Source organism: Falco biarmicus, chromosome 5 (assembly GCF_023638135.1).
Source record: "Falco biarmicus isolate bFalBia1 chromosome 5, bFalBia1.pri, whole genome shotgun sequence".
NCBI lineage: Eukaryota > Metazoa > Chordata > Aves > Falconiformes > Falconidae > Falco > Falco biarmicus.
The window spans coordinates 40,772,332-40,793,889 of record NC_079292.1 but is presented as its reverse complement, the minus strand read 5'-3'; the positions used below and the strand labels follow the sequence as shown (position 1 = coordinate 40,793,889).

The 21,558-nt window shown below is 36.5% G+C and overlaps 1 protein-coding gene across 3 annotated transcripts in view; it reads right to left on the bottom strand.

The window, feature by feature from the left end:
* The window catches only part of SCAF11 (SR-related CTD associated factor 11), a 50,538-nt gene that overhangs the window by 5,004 nt on the left and 23,976 nt on the right, over positions 1 to 21,558 (bottom strand). For 2 of the 3 annotated variants that reach the window (XM_056341234.1, XM_056341236.1), the window contains exons 4-12: positions 19,093 to 19,170; positions 17,287 to 17,384; positions 16,140 to 16,207; positions 15,422 to 15,501; positions 13,227 to 13,333; positions 12,229 to 12,318; positions 10,809 to 10,915; positions 3,869 to 6,376; positions 1,527 to 1,873 (exon numbers count right to left, since the gene is read on the bottom strand). In XM_056341234.1, coding sequence (XP_056197209.1) covers positions 1,527 to 1,873; positions 3,869 to 6,376; positions 10,809 to 10,915; positions 12,229 to 12,318; positions 13,227 to 13,333; positions 15,422 to 15,501; positions 16,140 to 16,207; positions 17,287 to 17,384; positions 19,093 to 19,170 — 3,483 coding nt within the window. The remainder of the gene's footprint in view (positions 1 to 1,526; positions 1,874 to 3,868; positions 6,377 to 10,808; positions 10,916 to 12,228; positions 12,319 to 13,226; positions 13,334 to 15,421; positions 15,502 to 16,139; positions 16,208 to 17,286; positions 17,385 to 19,092; positions 19,171 to 21,558) is intronic. The other variant, XM_056341235.1, reaches the window with a different exon arrangement.

Here is a 21,558-nt window from a genome sequence, read left to right as displayed (position 1 = left end):
ATTTCTGTTGTGCTGCCACCAAGGACTTGTTCAATGAAAGCTCAAAGAAAACGCAGCAGTAGCTCCAAAAAGCAGCTCCACAAAAGCAAGTAAGAAAACCAAATACACCAGGGGCTTTACTAATATGTAACTGTATTATTCAGCAATACACAGACTTCATAGGAACGTATTTACTGCTGCACTAGATACTGTACTTTACATAGGTTTTGTATCCCGTGTTCTGACTTTTTAGAGGTTAAACCCACTGACTTCCCAATTGCAAAAATATTTTATTACAGACAGCAGGCATTAATCAAATCAGCAAGCAATCTACCAGCATTTTACTTCCAATAGTACCTTACTGTTTTACCTTGCAGAGTATTCATATGGCCTGTAACCCCCCCCACAGTACCTAACTCCTTTTGTTCTAAGTTAACGAACATGAACGTGTAACAGCAGCTGAAAGTGAAAAGAATCTAGGCCGTTTATCACTTCAAATATTTAGAGATGATGCAAGAAAACAGTGTTAAAAATCATTGATGTTCTAGAACATCACTTTTTCAACCTGGAATGCAAGGGAAAGGTTTTTAGGTTAGAGCAGGCAGCCTGCAACAGAAGAAAAGCACAGACCTCAGTCAACCCCTAAAGAGCCCTTTCCGCCTCACAGAATGCAGTGTTACAGCTCCTTGCAGGATCATGCATCCTCCTGGAAGTTGTTCCTATTCCTTTTCCTGATATAAAAGCTCTTAATATTAACAGCTGGCTACAGGAGGAGCTTACGTACACAAAGATTATTTTAAAATATCATAAAACGCACAAAAAGATGGTCTGACCTGCCCCAAGCACAGCAAGTCTTTTTGAAACTGGAGAAATAAAGTGGGAGTTAGGTCTCAAACAGGGCATGCAAAAACAGGAAAATCACGCGAGGAGGAAGTAAAACACACCAAAGAAAGCTTGGAAATTATTAACAAAAAGGCTCAAAAGATTACACAGAATAGAAAAAAATGTGTGTGTGTGGGAAAGCGGCGAGATAGTGACAGCTGGAGAATGGAAGTATGGAACAAACAGGTGCCATGAAGTACTTGATAATTTTCCTCTGCTGATAACACCCCATGGGATGAGAACTGCAACAAGGACATTTAGGTCACTTCGTACACACTGCTGCAAGGGAATTCAAGCATTTCCTAATGCTTAAAAATCAGTTTTGAAGGGGAAACTTAGTTTTGGGAACAGGGCACTTCTACGGAGAAAAATGTAATGGACAATATTGATAATTTTTCAGTGTTCCTTTACCAGCTGGAACACCTCGTGACCACAAAAACCCAGTTACGGTATTGTGTATTATTATTTAAAAGCTATAGCCCCAGAACAACCCATATTGTCATGGATACTTCCACTCTAAATTTGGTGTGGCGTGGAAGACGACAGGCAAGAGAGAAAGAAACTGCAAGTATATATATTTATCAAGACGATGGTATTCAATGTAAGAGACCCTTAACTGATGTTACATCAATACTGCTCTTGCCACGGCTTCTGATAAAGCATACCTGCAATTGTTTTCCATCTTGCTGTGAAGCAATGTAGCTGACTTGTTGAGATGGTGGGGGTGGAGGTGGAGGCGGAGGTAATCCCTGAGACAAATTTGTGGGAGCAGCTACCTGTATGAGAGGCACTCCGGTAGGGAGGTGCATGGGCATCGGAGGGTGGATGTTGAAAGGATTTTGTGGCATATTCATCATGGGAGGATGGACACCCACTGGATACGGAAAGATATTCATAGGTTGGTGCTGTGCATTCACTTGTGGCATTACATTCATTTGTTGCTGCTGCATCATATTTTTTGGTAACTGAGAACCATTACTTTGCTGGTTGCCTTGGTCTTTGAGGTTTGGATCTATCAAAAGAAAAAGACAACAATATATTAAGTAGAAGATCCTTACTTCATAAAGCAGAAGTGGATCCACGTGTCTAAACCCTTCATGGACTATCAAAAAGCTTTCTATAATCAGAATATTTTAAAGCTATTGCATTACATTATTACACAGCACTCATCGCCAGACAGGTCATGGAGCCAAATGCTAGTTTCTGAGTTTAAGTAGTTCAGGTTACTATGGAAGCCTGCATTTTGAATTCCTATTTTCTTTACTTGTTCCCATAGCACAGCTAATAAATTATTTCATCACAATGAAACAGTAACTTTCCACCAAAGAACAGGAAGGCAACGTAACTTATCCAGCTTCTGCAATTGCAGAAGGTTAGTCGTGCATTATCACATATACAGTTCTCTGCTCCCCTTTGCCTGATTCACACATACTCATTGGAACATTTCTGTTAATTATAGAAATACTCTGCTGGTTTTTTTCCCCACTGAATATTAAAATCACCCTCAACCAATTTCACCAATGTTCATATTTGGAAAGAGTTGTTCAACAACCCTGTAATGGTACAACAGGTAAAGCCTAAAAGTAAAAATAACTTCTTGGGGTGGCACTTTAAAAAAATTACTTCAATATCTCATTCTATCGTCAACAGAAGCCAAAAAGTTAAAATCCAGATACAAGCAAAAGTCAAGAAACTCATTCTGAGAAATAGCTGTTGGGTTATAGTTCAGATGTCCTCCCTTAGAATTCCTTTCTTGAACAACCCTGTCACCTAATTCACAGTGATTGGTATTTAAACCCTTACGATTCACCCCAAATAACCTTTTATAAGATGACGGGATAACAGAATGACTGAGGTTGGAAGGGACCTACCAAGATGGCCCAGTCCAAACCCCCTGCTCAAGCAGGGTCAGCAAAAGCAGGTTACCCAGGAGGACCATGTGGCCCGGGACCATGTCATGGTGCCAACCTAGCCCATTTTATCCAGTTTTGAGAGATCGTTGTACTATTCTCAGCTGAATTCAGGTTCCAAAAGTAAATATAACAGCATGATTGCTCCTCAACAATGTGAAATAAAGCCTGCAAACACCACCATACCTTCAGTTAAAGGCTTGATAAATTTTGCCTGCAGCAGACTGAAGGTTGACAAAGTTGCCTCAAAAGACACTGATGCAGTTGTCTTTGAAAAAAGGGAGAAAACTGCTGGCACATAGGATGAAAATGGACAAAAATGAAAGACAGAACTAGGAGACAATGGTAAAGTACAAATGTGGTTGACTTCAGAACTGGATCTAATAGTTTTTAAATACAATTCGTGTCTGTCTTATAAGATTATTAATGTTTCAGGGCATTAATAGTCTGTATGACTTCTTAGCTACTCAGAATCAATCTCATCCATAGTTAACTCACTTTCTACCAAAAAGCTTACTTCTGTTAGGGCAGTTATCTTTTAGATATAAAATACTCAAAAATATTAGACTTCTATTGAGGCACTAGAAGAATTTTAATGAAGTACAGTAAAAGTACCAATTTTGCATTTATGAATCTCCCTAGTTTTTGGGGTTTTTTTTAAGATTTAAAGAGGAAAATTCTTCTTTAGAAGCAAGATAAATGTCAACATAGTGATTTGTCATCTCTAGAATCTACCATGTGTCTTCACAGGCAAATGCAAGTCTCCTTGAAAAAAAAATAAAATTCATTTTAAAAGGTGTGCAGATGCTAAAGAGTATATGCTTTCTCTTCAGCCGAACAGATTCACTTGACTAGCACTTTTCAGATGCACAGTCCTTAAACCCTAACTTTGACTTCAAGCAAAACCAAAGAGCCATCAAAGCATAAGAAATTCCCGAACTCCACACTTAAACCCCTCCATATTCCAAAAAGAGTATGGATTCACCCCAAAAATCATTTTGAAGAACTAATCAGATTGAAGTAGGACAATGTGACTAGGATTTTACTCAGCTATTGCAGCCGTGACTAAGCTATTTATGTTTCAAAACTATAAATACCTTGTTCATGTGTCTCCTCTTCTTGTCTCATTCCCCATCCAGACTGTGGGCTTGATGAATTGCGTCCCCTCCTTGAATAATAATTCTGCACATCAGCAGGTAAAGTCTTTCTTACAGCCCAGCTGGATGCAGATGTCCACCCAGATCTGTCAGCAGGTGTATCAAAAGAATAATCTTGTTCATTCTTACGCTTGTATGGCTGATGTTCTGGGAACCTGGAAGTTTCATTCCCAGAACCATTTGAGTTCCCTGAGAGAGGTTTTCTATTTTGCCAGTGATTTTCACTCTGGTCTCTGTACATGAAACCACCTCTTCCACGCCCACCTCGGCCACGCTGACCTCTCCCTCGATTCGAAATCCAACCCGAACCAAAGTTTTTATTCCAAGAGTGTCCTGAATTATCATGCCTGCTGTCTTCCCAATGTGGTTTCTCTCTCTCTCTGATCCTGACTTCAGGAACGGAGTTTATCCTGTCCATTACCCAGTCTGGACAATCATTCCTGCGTTTCTCTGAAGAACACTGTTCATCATTGTTTTTTTCTGTATTGTCCTTTTCTTTTTTAAAACTTTCATTCTGTTTCTCTGGATCACTTCTTCTGTATCGATCATTTCCTCTGGGACTCCTCCAGCTGTCACTAGCCCACCTCTCTTTCCATCGAGGTGAGTGGCTGTCCCTCTCATTTCTAGAGAACGAAGAACCTTTATTTCTTGTCCTAGATCGTGATCTTGACCTAGATCGTGACCGTGACCTAGACCACCTCCTACTTCTTCTTTCTCTGTCACGATCTCTTCTTTGACTATCTCTATCACTGCTTCGAGATCTAGATTTTTGCCTTGGAGATGAATCCTTAGTTCTTGACTGAGAAGATGATCTCCTGCTTTCCCTGACAGTTTCCCTTTTGGGAGATCGAGATGGTGTTTTTTTCTCATCTTTGAGCGTGTCTCTCTTTGGAGAACGAGATAAGGATCTCCTTCCCTCCCTCACAGTTTCCTTTCTGGGTGATTGTAAGCTCCTGTCTCTGGCCATCTCCCTTTTAGGGGACGGTGACTGAGATTTCCTGCCCTCTCTCCTAGAAGGAGACCAAGTTGTCGACGGAGAGTGAAACCTAGATCTTCTAGTTCGAGTCTTTTTCTCTTTTTTGAGTTCTGACTGGCACTCTCTTTCTTGAAGAATAGTTTCACCTTTTTCATCAGAAAGTCCTGTAACTGGTGTACAGTTTCCCACATCACACTGTAAGTTCACTTCTCCTTGCTCTGTACTTTCAACTGGTGGTAACTGCTCAATCTGAGGCTCACTATGATCATTGCAAAATGAGTCACAATCCATCGGTATCATTTCATTGTTATCTTCACCAAAATGTTTATGCTCAGCATTCACCTGGGGTGACACTGAAGTTCTACCCTCTTCACTTTTTGGCATGGTGTTCTCGTTTAAAGATTGTTCTGATGTACTGTCCGTAGAAATACTGTGTATTAACGCATCTGGTTCTTCATCTTGAACAGTGTTTAAGTTTTGAATATTTGTACTTGCACAGTCTACCACTGTTTTTTCTTCAGCCTCAGAATCATCTACTTCTATGGCTTCTGGATGCTCAGGCAATTCACTTCTGGGGCTTTCTAATGGCTGATCTTTTACCATAGTTTCTGGATATTCCAACGATTCATTTTCTAGACCAGATTGATCTATTTTTGTCAAAGTTTCTACATTCTCCATTAATTCATTTTGAGGACTACACAATGTCTGATCTACTTTTTCAAAAGTTGTGCAGTCACATACTTCATCTTTGGGACTAGCTACTGTTTCAATTTGTTCAACAGTATTTTCACAGATGTCCTGACCCTTAAGTTCCACATTTTTTTCAGTAACACCTTTGGCTTCGAATTCCTGACTTTCACCTCCTAAAGTTAGGCTTGGAGGTTCTTGGACAGGAAAACTTACATCCGCATTGCCTAGAGCATCTTCATCTTTGTCACATTCTCCTCTAGTTTCCTCAATTTCTACATGTTCGCTACAGCTTTCCAATCCATTAGCAGATTCTGTTCCTGTGTTATTCTTTTGTGGAAGGCTCGTGTTATTGCTTTCGTTATCTGACTGATGGTCTTTATCTAATGTTAGAACTGCTTCAGACTCAGCAATGTCATCATCTTCCACTGAATCACTGGGCGATTTTTCAGAACGTGCAGAACTTCTCAGTTTCTTTTTAACCACAGGTGTTTGTTGTTTAAGTGTTCTTTTAGACTTCCGTTTTGGAGGAGCCTTCTCTGATTCTGAAGACTTATTCAGAGATAGGTTATTGCCATCAGGGGCACCACATACAGAACTGCTTGATCGCGGTGAGCTCCGAGATTGACCCAGAGTCTCATTTTTGCTGTTTCGTGCAGATCTTCTTCTAGGAGTAGTATTAACTGATTTCCTTCTAGTTCCTCTAGCGCCCGATGAACCAGAAGCTTGCTTTTTCTCTTCTCCTTCTTGGGTACACGCAACCACGTATCCTTTGCCTAAAGATTCTTAATAAAAGCAAAACACATTAAAGTTTGATAACAACCATTTATCCAAACACAGTGAAGAACATTAAGATGACCTTCTCCCATTTAACAGATATCCTCAAATAATGCAACTTAAAATTTAGTATAAAATGCTGCTACAACATAATTTTTTTAATGCAGACTTTCTTTTTTATAAAAAAAAGAACAGCATCAAGCTCACAAGTGACTCATTTGACATCTGAACACACGTTTTGGCAGCACAGATATGGCTACCTGGCCAGTAATGGCATTCACAATTAAACTGCTATTGATATTGCTCTTCAAAGACAGTCAGCATTTAAGCTGTTAGAAAACAAGTAAGTTAACCACACAACACTGCTAACATATAGCAGATCCTGCCATTCTATAATGCAGGTCTACTGGCAGTGAAGCCTCAATACTACAGAAGTGAGCCTCAATACTACAGAAAGTGACATTTTTGAACAGCCATCAGTGGATGACCACACGGGAATCAGGTGATCAGAAGCGGCAATGACAGCATACTTCTCTACAAAATTGAATTTCAGACAGTGCAAACTCATTCACCAGTTATAAGACAGATGCTGCATGTTCCATGGCAAGCTGGACTTAAACATTGTCACAATGCAGGAACCCAACCCACGGTGCCTGCAGCATCTAAGAAACTGAACAAGGACTGCAAGTTTTGGGGCAGCCTAGGATACATCAAAAACCTGAAGCTATAAGAAGAATGACACTAATTCATACATAGCAGCACAGGAGTTCTTGTGTTGATACTGCATTAATTTATTTCATGCTAGCCACAATTTGACAAAGTTTTTGTAGGGAAGCCAAGGATTATATTCGCTACAAAGGGAACAGACTGTACTCTTAATACCTATGAAAGCTTAAGAAGGACAACTCAGGAATTAAAGATTAATGATAATTAAGTAAACATACTTGAATGCAATGCTCACTTCAGACTAAAGTAATTTCTTGAGTTGTCCATTAATTTGTTTCATACTTTGTGTAGATTTCAGAAAGCATAAAAAAATGGGGTGTTTAAATAAATTCTTTTTACAGCTTCAATTTCATACACGAATAGTGGAAACTTGCTAAGAAAGATTAGTTGCTATGGATTTAACAATGGTTTTATCATATCACACTTAACACTTGATTCTAACTCTCTGTGCAGTGTTATTATTTCCCATGCTTTTACTGCACTAAAATATGTGTTTAATGTATTCTCAAACAAATCATATGAAAGTAAGATATGAATAAGACAAGTAACAGCACAAAAGCCTCTTTCTACCACTTGCTGCTTTGTTAGCAGAATGAGATACTATTAAATGCAAACATATAATCTGATAACCTTAGAGAATTAACTCTGCAAGCACCTTGCTAGCCTTAAAAAAAGCCAGAACAGAGCACAGAACTATAATCACATCCTCTGACCACTTTTGTAAACACACAATAATTTGCTTGAACATGAAAAAGATGTAGCTGTGGTGTTTGGGTGTCCACTGATCAAATTACCACTTAAGATAATGAAAACCAACAGTATCAGTTATAGAAGGTACCACATATTTAACAGAAAACAATGTGCATGGTGAAGAACTTCCAAAGAAGTTTTAGGTGACTAGCACTACTTAAGGTATCTACTGTTAACAGTCGCACCAATAATTGTGTTAGAAAGTGACTTCACAGTGCTTAATCAGCAGTTACTCAACCATATGTGGCTGTCCCAGACTACCTACGTCTTCAAACCTATTACAATAGCCAGAAAACCAAGTCAGATGCTACACATCATTACAGATTTTTAATATCCATGATTATTTTCCTCAAGTGGGAAGAAATCACTTTCCAATAAAAAAAAATAAATAAATCAGGATACCTGTGGAATGTGGAAATCCTGGCAGAATTAAAAGGCAAGTTATTTTTGTACAACTTTCAAAGTCTATTTGCAAAACACAAACCCCTTTTTAGCATTCTTTACTACTTGTAAAATATTAACAGACAAGCTTCACAAGCTTTGGACTTGAACCAAATACAAGGCATTTCAGCTCACTGAATCTTTATTTTAAAATATTTTAATGCCAGCCTAAATCATAATAGTACTGGTAGGTTCACTAATGCATTTTCAGGTCAAATTAGTAAAAAGACTGTTTAATGGTAAGAGAATCTAAAAAAACTGCAGCAGTTACAGGGAAGATTCAGGCAGTGCAGTTACATGACTGTCACTGATATTCGTATACCTCCTTGCACAACTCTGGAAGCAACTGTCAACTACTACTCTGATAGAAAACTAGGTGTGGGCAGACGACAAAAAGATTGTAAAAAAATTACAATGCTTATGTTACCATCTTTCAGGCACAGTTTAGAAAGAATCACAAGACCTAGTCTGCTTTTTTCCCCCCTTTTTTTGTATGCATTTATTATCACTATTTTTATCTTCCTCCTGTTCTCCACCTTTGCATAAAGCCCCAGTGTCCCATTTCCTCCATCTTCTGCCTTTTCCTTCATTTCCCATATTTCCTGTAAGAGAAGGCCTTGCTCACTTCTTTATAGATATTTGCCCTGCATCTCTTAACAGTATTCAGGTTAGGTTTCTCCTTGCTTTTGTCCTAACTTTTTGTTATGCATGTCTGTCTTTTCCCCAGTTGCTATATAAAAACTGAATGGGGAAGGAATACTCACTCAACAGAATGTAATCAAAAACCTCAAGGGACATCTTCATCTCAAACATCCCCTAGTTTCACTAGGAAATTCGAAGACACTGTGTCTTACTTTCTGCATGCTCTTTATCAGCAGGAAGTCTTTAAGTCAAACTGAAGATGACTTAAAACTTCAGTGTCAACATACTACAGTGTTTTAAGATTCAATCTTGATGACCATCTTCAACTTTGTCTACAGTGTAAGCAATATATTATGTTCAACATCTGAACTTTAGTTCAGGTGTAGCAAGAACATATGGAAACATACAAAAATAACTTCAGAATTTATTTGCTGTGTCTTCTTAGCTTGATGATTTCACATTGCAAAGTCACACCTTTAAGTGATTACGTGGAATACTTATAAGTATCAAAGTTCTAATCAAGCAGCAGATGAGAAAATTTAGTTCTACATATAAATTTTAAAACAACAATATCTGGAAAAAATAATTTCCTTTTCTTTCCCTGCTAAAGACTCAAACTCAAAATCTGCAGTTTCTCCCCAAAAACAGTGTTAAGGGATTTAGCTGCATGTTCTGCCTTAGGAGTCCACAATGTCATCAATATTTGTAGATCAGTTGCTGATACTGTGAACAGCAGTTGCGCACATGTTCTAAATAGTCTAATGTTGAAAAGTAATCTGAGGTTTATTTAAATATTCTTCACTTTTCTGAGGAGATTTTTTTTTAATGCTTCTGGTGCATGCTAACAAAGAAGCCTGAATGTTAGAAATGTGAGTTAGAATGTAGAAAGGTGAGGGGAAGTCAAGAGATATGAGCTAGCATGTATACTCATGACTACCAGAAGCAGAAATGGTTACGGATCAGTTAAATTGCACTGCCAAATACCAGAGGCCTGAGGAAGCAACCTATCCATTTTTCACTGGGGAATGTGGAGGTGAAATACGCGTCATCAACAAGAATGAGGAATATGAATGAATAAAGCATCTTTTCCACAATCTTTCTACTGCTTAACTCTTCCCAGCAATTCACTTCCTCACAATTTTTGTAAGCCAAGAGACCCAAATCATTATCAACTCTTTGCCTACTAGTCAAGTGAAAGTAGAGTAATTCCCAATTCAAGAAGGTATTAACTCTAGCCTTAAAAAACAGCATTCCTTTGTTTTCACTTCTTTGAACTTGTGCAGCCTGCTGGAAGGGAAACTACACTCTTGCTGAGTATGGAGAGGCTGTTAAAGTAACTGGAGGAAGGTCATTCCTTCCACGTCTTGTCTTCTGCTAAATTCCTGCCGGATCCTGGAGCTTGAGCACTTCTGCGAACTTTTGCCCTGTAGAGCCTACAGGCATACTGAAAGAGATCAATTTTTTTGTTTCCTGACTACTCTTCCGCGGTCAGGAAACAGTTTGTTTCTCATACTGCACAATACAGCACTGAACTATGTCAAGCCATTCATAATGTATCAAAATGAGACTTATCCTTGAACAACAGGAAAAGAAGCTGTAACGTGAAAGAAAGTGTTGAATTTAGAAATGGAATTAAGTTAAATAAAATATTATTTTGATCTTCAAGTGAAGAACACTTATGCTGGTTTTAGGGTGGCTGGTTCATCTTCTATATTCTCATTTCAGAAATAAAACAGCTGGGTTTGAAATAGCACCAAAGTGCATCGAAACAGATTTATTTTCTGTTACCTGTTACTATATACTCCACTTGGATTTCAAAGAATCATATTTTAACAATATTCCACATGAGCTATAAATAAAACTTACAAAAAAAAAGTTTACCAAAGTTTTCCAAAGGCCTGATATTTATTGGAAGCGTTGTCCCTGCCACTGTGGCAGAAGTGAGAAGAAAGGTCTCAGCTTCAGCTCCATAAGACACTAAAGGAATTCTGGAAAAGTGAAAACATTAACATCAGTTATTTCAGCTGTTTGTAGCGAGCTTTGGAAACAATGCACAAACCCAAAACATTAGGCCACCATGACACAACCTTATCACAGTTTGAGAGAAAGGCAAAGTTGACAACGAACAAAACTTTTCTTCTCACATTTAATTTCAGGCTTGTATTATTGCCTAGCTGGTAAAACAGTTTGAACAAGGTATGTTATGTTAAAGCAATAAACATTTGGCTTTCTTCAAAGCCAAACATAGCACTGTAACAAACAATCTAGTCCACATTTGTAGACTATACTACTGGAGTACTGATTTAGTACTTCAGCAGAAGAATAATCTTTTCTGCAGAAAAATGATGAATTGTCTACACAGCAATTTAGTAAAGGCTTCTTTCCTTTTACCGAACTATTTATATACTTATTCAGACTCGCTCAGCAAACCTTGGGTGAAACCAAGAGTTTAGTTATAGAGCTACAATTTCAATTTACCACCGAGTAGGAATGAAATCTTCCATAAGGAAAAGTACATGTAAAAAACCTAAAATTTATTATTTAAATCCTAGGTACAACTTTTAATTATAGTTAAAAATCTCTTTACTTGCTCTTTTGTCTTTAGCCTTTGTATACATACCTAGAGTACAGAGGTATGTATTGAAATTAAGATTACAGACAGAAACAAGTTCTTACTGTGTTATTTTAAAACCAGTTATTTTTTATGCTTCTGCTTTATATTCATGAAAACATCCTTAGGGTATGTTTTAACATGCATCTGCTCTCTGACAAAAACCATAAATATTTTATGCTGTTTTGTTTGATAGAACCCCTCTTAACTCTTTCTAGATGCACTTGTCTGTAAACAATTGCAGAAAGTGTTAGAACCAACCTGTGGAGAAGGGGGTTCAAGGTGGAAAATCAGAATCTGACTGATGTTAAAGCAAACAATCTGATTTCTAGTGATAGAAATTATTTAAAGAGCACATTGAACTAACTTCCAAATAGAATATATATTTGAAGTCACGTTTCTGTGAAAAAGTGACATATTATGATGCACAAGTCATGGAGTTACTAAGCTTGTCTCAAGTACCAAAAAACCATGAAGATATACAGAAAAGAATCTATTGTCATAAGAACAGCCTGCAGCAAATACACAAAAATTTAACAAGTTACATGCGAACACTATTTAGTTTTATGATGAAATGGTACCGTTTTATGAGCAAACAATATTCTATCCAAAAAGCAATTTGAATTAATTGAATTCCAAACCTGAAGTATTTCATTAAGTTCCTTTGCACTATGAACCCAAAGCACATACCTTTCAACTCTAGGAATCACAGATGAACAGGACAATTCCAATTCCTGTCTCTTCTGTCTGATCACTGTATTGACCTCCATGAATTGTGTACTGAAATAATGAAAAGTTAAAAAGAATAACTTTGTACTATGGCAATTTTGTATTTCGGTATTGCTTCTATCAATGACTTTTTAAAAAAAAATTAACTGTATTACAACTTTCAGCAGTCATGATGAAACGATGCACGGTTACTGTTTAAAGGGAAGAAGCAGTCACGGTAAATATAACACAAGTCCTAAATAAACGAGGCAGGCAGAATGGAAAACAGGAGGGTAGATGTGTCTTCTGGGGAGTTGAAAGATGAAGAAACTTTGCATCCTTGACAAATTAATAATCTTGCATGCAGACTGCTGAAAACATTCAGACACAATGATTTTTTTATTAGGCCATATTATCCAAATAATGTTTTTCTAGACTGTTCTTTTTCTTCCATCTTCTCAACCAAAAAAAATACCTTTTTTTGTTTTTATTACAGCCATTCTGAAGTATTAGGCTCATTAAGCAAAATTGCTTCATGTATGTTTAAAGTATGCCTCCTGGAGTTTGGAGTCAAGAAAGAACAGAAAAAGATTGTTTCTGATATGAAACAGAATATTTATTGTTAACTGTTCTGCTAACTCCTGTTGTAGGTCTAACCTCTTCCTACCCAAGGCTTCAATTCAGCAAGGAGTTTAAATATGAGCTAAAAATAAAACTTATTTACTCCTATTAAATCAGTGAGATTAAAAACACACACTTCAGTAATTTAGTGCTGAACACATGACAAAAATTGGGGTGTGCCCTTAAATATACTAATACAAAAATTTGTTTAAACCTTTAACTGCTCTTCATTAATGACTACAAACCCAGCCAAACTTCAAAATACTTTGAGGCAGAATATAAAGATAGAAACAGAAGGAACCACAGCATCTACAATAAAGCAACCCATCAGTTTATATTAAGCATTAGTATATACTAACCAGTCATTTCTACAGCTAAAAAAGGATTCTTCATTGCTACCACCAGCCAGAAGCATGCTGAAGAAATTAGTTCTGAAGCACTCATTCCAGCAGGTCTCTCTTCTGGGCTACAAAAAAAAAAAAAAATAATTCTGAATTAAAGACATCCAAAATAAAACAATTAACATTTAATACATGAAGATGCACCAATGTGCATCTAATGTAAATAGCTGGGATTCTCCTTTGCCTTCAGGTAGGATTAAAAAATTGAAGACTCATTGGCACATATGTTTACTCGGCCCTCACATAAAGGCACAATACTCAGTCCACTTCATATTTCAACAAATACACCACCTTCTATTTCAATTGTTAACAATGTCTAGCCACCCGCTGTATGCTAGTATATTGCCTTTTGCATGGTGTGCAGTGAACTCTGTTGCTGTGTACTGGGCTGGCTGCCGGGGCAGGGGGTGTGTGTGTGTGTAAGATCTAAACAATGAACCTCCAGACACTCTTCCCAGACTACCAGACTGACACACTCATCTACACTGACCCATTTTTGCCATTTATATCCTTTCACCTAAAGGGTTTATGCCACCTCAAATCTGACTAAAACATTCCTGTTCATTCCCCATGGCTGGTATTTTAAGATGAGAACTTACAGAGTCTTTCCGTCATTTTCTTTTGTATGCTATCTATATGTATTTACTCTGATGAAAAATAAACTTCATAATGGTTGACAATATATAGATATGTGTCAAGTATGCAGCCATTATCCATATGCTCCATCAAACCTGGGCAGAGAGCTGCTTTTGATGGGAACATGCCCTATTTAATCAGTGTGCACATTCAAAGTTTCTCCTAAAAAGCTGTTCAGTTTTATTTTTAAAATACTGTAATTCTGAACATTAAGATTCTTTCTCCATCTACAAAAGCTATCCAGATGTTCCACAAATATCCTTATAAATTGGTTGTTAGTAAATCAGTGCTTTCTTTTAAATTCTTCTGAACTTTATTGGAAAATTGAGTCCTGTACCTCCTCCTGAATGTTTTTAATGTCTCTACTTCTGTTTTTGCACTTTTTTTTTTTTTACAACTTGTACCATTTGAGACATTAATGCTATTAAATAGTGCACCATAAATCAGTGAAACTAGATATGAAAGCATTCACCAAGCTTGAGGTCAAACTAGAGGTTTATCTATCATTAAGCTCTATCCTTCCAGTTCAAAACCTCCTCAATTCCACGGAAAATACCTTTAACTTTATGTGGTAACAGAACCAAAATTTCTGAATACCTGACTCGGAAGGGAAGGCTGGAGCCAAAGACAGCCTTGAGAAATATGGTGTATAAGCACTCAAACAAAAGTGACAACTTGGGCCACCAGCAACTGAAAAGACACAGGATGTAGTACGTGTCCATATACTACATGAAGCAAGGCAGCAGGCAAGAGAGGAACCTGAAGACAGTTTTTCCTCCAAATGTTTAAACTTTAGGTAAGAGAGAAGGATGAATAATGACGATGACATTTACACTTCAGAATGAAATTTATGGCCTAAAACTATTTCATGCAAACACATTTACGTGTACAACTATAAGAAAGAAAGCACTGACCACAAACTTGTCTCCCAGAGACAAAAGTATTTTTGAAAGAAGGGAAGGCAGAAATCAAACAAAAGAGCCTTTATAGCTCCTTATAAATTCTGCATATTATAAGCCTATGTTACAGGCTAAAATTTATGAACTAAACAAGAAACCTGGAAACACAAAGATTATTGGGAGTAATCTCCCATTAAAAAATAACAACTTGATGCAAGCTGTAATATCCATGGCTTATTCATACAACAAATTGCTTGGCTGATTATAACGATGTATTTTCATGAAAATAATGAAGACCTTCATATCCTTCATATAATAGTACTTGGCTAACAGCTTGTAGCTGATATAATCTTCTTTTGGTGAAGAAACATGAAAACAGAGTAGGTACAGTACCTTATAATGTAAAATTCTAATCTAAACAAAAATATTCACCACCACAAAATGTCGTTTAATCTGAGAGAGAAGCTAATATAACTGAGCACTATATTCTAGTTACTTCCTTCAAGACAAAGAGAGACAAAGTAACAGTTTGGATTATACTAAAATTAACAGAGAAGTTAAGCTTAAAAATAAGCAGAAAGGTAGTTTTAAAAATGCTTACGTGAAAAAAATGCTTACATATGTTTCATTCTCAAAACCAACCTTGTTTATCTTCACAGACAAAGCTTTCTTGTTTCGTTTGTCATACAAAATATTACCTGTATTGAATAAGAAAAAAGCCACTTTGATCTTAACTTTAGTAGCATATTAGTTTTTAATTGTTTGACAATATCATTAATGCAATGAGAGGTTAGTGAAAATGTCTCTCTCAAGTGTATTTACAACGTGTTTACATACAACCTGAGTAAAATTAAAATGCCTGCACCTTCACAATAGCAGTTTTCACCTCTTCAGGTATTTGCTTAGTTTTGTATGTTATGAACACACCTATTGAACAGTATCTATTAAACAAGCCTCTCAAAACAGCAGCCCCAAATACAACTAAGTGTGTCTTGTGTCTGAACTCTCACCAAAAAGCTTCCTGTAAATAAAAGCCAGTCATTAGCTGTGCACCGACTCTCTGATGCAGAGAATGACTTCAGGCTAAAACCAAATCCATTTCACTTGTGACTTGAAATTGAAGTGAAGAGGCAGTCTTTCTAGTAAAATAAGAACAGTAGTTTCACATACTGCTATTTTTCTCTGAACTTCCACGCCTCTATATTCCTTGCTATTTGGTTTTCATATGCAAATGTAAGCAATTAAAAAAAGAAAATACTGGCTCACCAAGAAAAATTCTAGAGTTCCTTAATAAAAAACTGCAATTCTAGCAAATGGAGGACAAATACCAACTTACTGTATTTTTTCTTCACAACTTTGCTTAATTTTGTTGTTAATGGCCCTCTGTCTGGACATACAGCTCTTCTGCAAGATTAAGAAAAGATATAAAAGTTATTTCTGGGCATATTTAAGTTAAGAGTACACACATCAAACAAAATCAGGTCTTATTTTAAGGAATTTTTATTTTGCACGTGTAAGTAACTTCTGACCACCACTAAAACTGAATTTGCAGCATGTGTATCATCTTCCATATACTAAAAGCCACAGTGCTTCAAAAAGCTTACAGATGTAAAAAAAAAAAAACCCAAAAAAAAAGAAATCAATTTACACAATTTGTGTAAATCTGAATGCTTGATTTCATGGCAAGATATGAAAGGTATTATAACCTGCTTCCATAAATACTTTCAAGAATATCAAAGTCAATGGCGATTCAGAACAGCGAGGCATGAAGATCAATTTATCTTACTTATTTTCTATTAAGAGCTAAAAAAGGTAATTTACATCCAGTTATCTTTTCTGTAGCGAGTATGTTTCAAATTCAGTCTGGAGAACTCTGTATATATTGTATATTCCATTAAACACTGACTTCAGATTATCACAATTTAGTGAAATTTGTCTGTAATTCTGAGCTTCCTCTCATACAATGCAGCAAATGTGACAAGATAAAGTTTCTCAAAACAGGAACAGTATTTTCGCAGTTCCATCTCAAACCAACTAGAATAAAATCAGTTCTTGACTACAACTGTGTTTTATAGTAAAACAGGAACACTACCAATGTTTATGATAACATGCAAGGAAGGGGATGTCTGTTTAGATAACCAAAGAAAAAGCTCTATATTGTTACAATATGATCTATCCATAAAATCTGAATTCAAATTAGTAAGAAATTGCTTGAAAAATGCAAATTTCAGAGCAAGATGCAAGAAATATGCTGTTCCTTACTTCTCACTTGCTGTTGTAAGTATTCAAGTGGTAATTACATCAGCGTTAAAAGTAAAGCTAAACTGCCACTGACAGAAAAAAGTTTTTTAGAATAAACTTGATTTTTTAAAGATTTTTCTAGGGTGTACACTTTAAAACAGTTCTTATATTTTTATATTTATATAAAATATATTTGATATTTATATAGTTTTAATATTCCATTAGAACAATGGACAACCAACCTCATAAAGCTTCTCATTTTTGCATGGCTATATTTTCCTTTGCTGCAGGCACAGTTTTCCTCCTCTTCCTTCCTCCTCAGTTGTTTTTTAATCTGAACCTGTATTGAAAAATAAAGTCAATCCAATCTAGAATCTCAATACATACGGGCTTTAAATTTGTTCAGGCTCTTAAGGTCTACAGAGAAAATAAATTCAGAAGGCCTTGAAACTGTTTCAAAGAATTACTTTGATGTCACAGTTTGAAGATTTTATTTTTTTTCATTTGTTTTTCATGAAATGGAAAAACCCCCACCTTGATGTGTATATTGGCTATACCAAAGACACATACTAATTCCACAAGACCAAAAATCCCTGAACATTCAGACTGCCATGGCAAGTACCTCAAACCTACGCACTGTCTTCCACTGAGAATTTGGAAGCCACATTTTTTTTTAGACTAAATTGGTTGATCTGAATACACAAGGTTTAGCTTGGGAAAATGCTTGACTACCACTCAATTTCAAACACTTCCTCATAATTAAAAACACCTCATTTTCCTCCAGAGTAAAATAACTCAAGGATTTTATGTAACTTTCCCGCCCCCCATCCATCTTCAAAATTCTAAGCAAGCAATACAATTTTTACTACATACTATGAAGTTACCTCAATGGCTACACTGCAATTGTTTGTGTTAAGATATCTTGTATTTCCTCATTCTAGAATCTTGGCTTTACATGCAATTCCTCAAGCTATTAGCATCATAATTATGAACATCACACAGGAATAATGCCAGTCTCCTGTTAATGCCACTGCAAGTACTGACCACTGTGTCAGCATTTCTAATGGTACACATTCCACCTACCCCTACTGCTCCAGCGGCTGCTTTGCAGAGCAGGGCCCTTGTTCTCTGCCCACCTGTTTACACTGCAGTTCTACAAAGAAACTTTCAAACGGTATCACAATACAGCCTTCACACTCTTCCAAATGAAATCTTCAGTTTACCTAGTTTCAGCTACAACTTCCTTGATTCTTTAGAAATAAAGAAGGTAAAATATGCTAGCATAGTTTTCTATGAGAAGGAAGTATCTGTGGCTGGTCAGTGCGTTTCCTTTGCAGGTGACTACCTGGGCCTCTAGAAGCACAAGAAACCGATACTGGGAACCTGTTCTCTAAACATCACAAAATGCAAACCCGACAGCTTCAGAATTACTTTTAACCATAATTTCACCAAAGAATTTCAAAATTGGATACAGAATTATCAGCATCTTTCTACATACATTTTCAAGATCGTTTATCAGAATCAAGTTTTATTTTCCTATTTCATAAACTACTCTCCACAGCAGTATTATTCAGAAAAACTGAAAAAAAAAAAAATATCAGAAATTTACATTGAACAAAGCTTAACATTAACTAATTCCTCTTGCCTTCATGTGTTTTTGTCTGTGAATTAAGAGGCTGTTAACACACAAGATTCACCTTAGCTAAAATAAAATAAAACGCAAGATTGCATGCTAATTGATATAACACTTGTTTACAAAATCTAGTTAAAACCCACCATACTTCTGTTCTTGGATTTATTAGGAACATTCAAAGATAGTATAAAGTAGCAATAGTAGCTTTATCATTATTATTATTATTACTGTAAACGCTTGCTTTGAAAAAATAATTAAGAATAGTTCCTAGCTTCAAATATGTAATAGAAGCATCAAAGCAACAATTATTTTGTTAGGAAAGATTAATGACCGCAGACATATGAATAAAAGGCTGCAGCATAACTTGGGCATTCCTACAACTTAAGTTATTTAAGAAAATAAGTCTGGAACTTACCTTTATCTGCTTTTCTAATGCATCAAGCCTGCATACTGCTTGAAATGGTCTGCGATCAATAGGACATGAAGCCTGTGTCTGAAAAATTATTTTTCTTGTTACAAAATCTGTAGTAAGTTAGGAGCAGTCTTCTATACTTATATTTGCTACTACAGTAGCTTACAGAAACACACAAAATTACAACTTGTCCACAATAAGAATGTAATTGCACACATTATCCACACATTCAGTATTTTGTTTCATGTAAGTAGATTTCTTCTTAGGGGAAAATCTAAAGGAAACAAGAATGTAACTCTGAAGTTGTGTTCAAACAAATAAAAGCATTTTGCATCACATTAGCTACCTTTTTTTAATCCCTGTTAGGTAACTGATTTTATACCAATATGAAAATGTTCTTTTCATTTCTTGTTCTTCTGATGTTTTATTTCTTAATGTTGTTCTCAACAAAAAGTGTGCTGGGTCATGCCCACAAAACTGGTAAGAACAACAGGAAACAGGGTAATACTTTCCTTCATCTTGCATATGTATTTGACTATACATTATTTTTTTTTGCAGCTAGCAGAGAGAACAGATTCCTATGTGTAAGACAACTACAGTTTTACAAATCACTTTGCAAGAAAATGGAATTGAAGATTATTTTATGCTCAGTTTGATGGAAATACAGATTTATTGTTTTTTCCCCAATCACCTAAATGCATTCTTACTGAGGCTGCACTAAGTCAGATAACATTTTATTGCTCTGTGCATGTGTGTTATCCACCATAGAAGAGGGAAACTTCAACTGAAGCTACACCCAACTGGATCATGTAGTGTTAACTTTCAGGGAAATCCCTATTAGATATTAATTTTTGCTGTTAGAGAACTATTTATTAGTTTTAATTCCAGATATGTGTTGGGGAGGGTGTTGGTGGGTTCTTTTGTTTGTTTGTTTTGGTTTTTTGTCATCCTTCCCCTCCCTCCCCTTCATTCCATTGGCCTTCACAGGCTCAGTTCAGAACCCTTCCAAAAGAAAGAAAAAAGCCCCCACACTCAGCCTCCAGTCCTAATTCATCCACAGAACAAGTAGATTAATTGTATGCCCTTCAGAGGCATGCAGGTTCTGCCCTTAAAAGAATATTAGGGTTTTACACTTTATATTTATGCAAGCAAGATGCAGTATTACAATCGCATAAGCAGCTATGAGAAACCTGCATATGAACTCTGCCCTGAAATTCAGTGTTGAACTTCATTCCTGTCTTTCTATTGGGGCTTTTAATTTTCCAGTTCATTCCATTCTTTTCTCAATTTCAAATAGTGCTCAACTTCTTTTTCACCTACGCAGCCCTCAAACCTTGAGGATTCAGGAAGCTTTTGATTTCAATTGAAGTAGACAGAACAGAAGTTAGATGATTAAAAAAAAAAAACAAACCACCCAACAAAACCAAAAAACCCCAGGCGTAGTTTCATGAACAAGTTGTTGAACAAGAACATACGCTAAAGCCATTACCTCTCCTTTTGATGCTCTGGTATTTTATCCTAACTAAAAACTTCCCCCTGTTGGGGGATACCATTGTTCCCTCCGGTGTCAGGGGCTTGTTTAAGAAAAGCATATTGGGTAATTAAGCCAGTTCCCTAAGGACTCTGATTATGAAGAGTTTTTGTCCTGTAGTCAACGTAAAGTTAACTCACAGTAACATAGCAGTGTATTATTCAGCTGGGATATTTGATAGCATGCAGTGCACTCTAACTGCTGAATCAGCTGCAAGCTTCAAGGTAAATACTTTGATTCTTAGATATACCAGACTTTCAAAGATAGGTAGGAGCAAGTTAGTTTTCTTAGTAGTTTTCAGTCTCATTTCAGGATTCACCTTAGCTGAAAAGTAAGCTTTTCCAAGAATACAATCTGTTTCTATGTTACATTTACACATGAATATTAAGTTATGTTCCCAAGTCTAAGTCACAGTAAATTATGTGTATTTATTGCAATGAAGTATCATAGAGTACTAGCAGCAATCCACATGACAAGCGTTTTTGCTCCACTAGAAAAGTATTCGCTCTTATATGTTCAGTTCTTCTGGACAAATGTTCAACAATTACATACAGTTATACATAGTAGCAGAAAAAGAGGAAAACATTCTGGAAGCATCAAAAGCTACCGTTAGGTTCAGGTATGTTCAGAAAAAGCAGATGCTCTTTCCACTCCTACTCAGTTGCTTTTCATAGCCCTAGCACTATCTGATAGTTTGTAACATATCTCAAGCAAAATTCCAGTAAGGACAGGACAGTCCAATGTGCACCCCCAGGCCCCCTAGCACACTACAGTTGTTGGGTAGCCTGAGGAAAGCTAGAGGTTACTTCATCTATATAACACTTTTGTCTAAACATGCATCAGCTCTCATCTGTCTGCTAACATACAAGACCAAGCCTTTCAAATGGAAATGGAAGAAAAAAAGTTTCCCCTGTTGCTTTTTCTAATGACAAGACTGA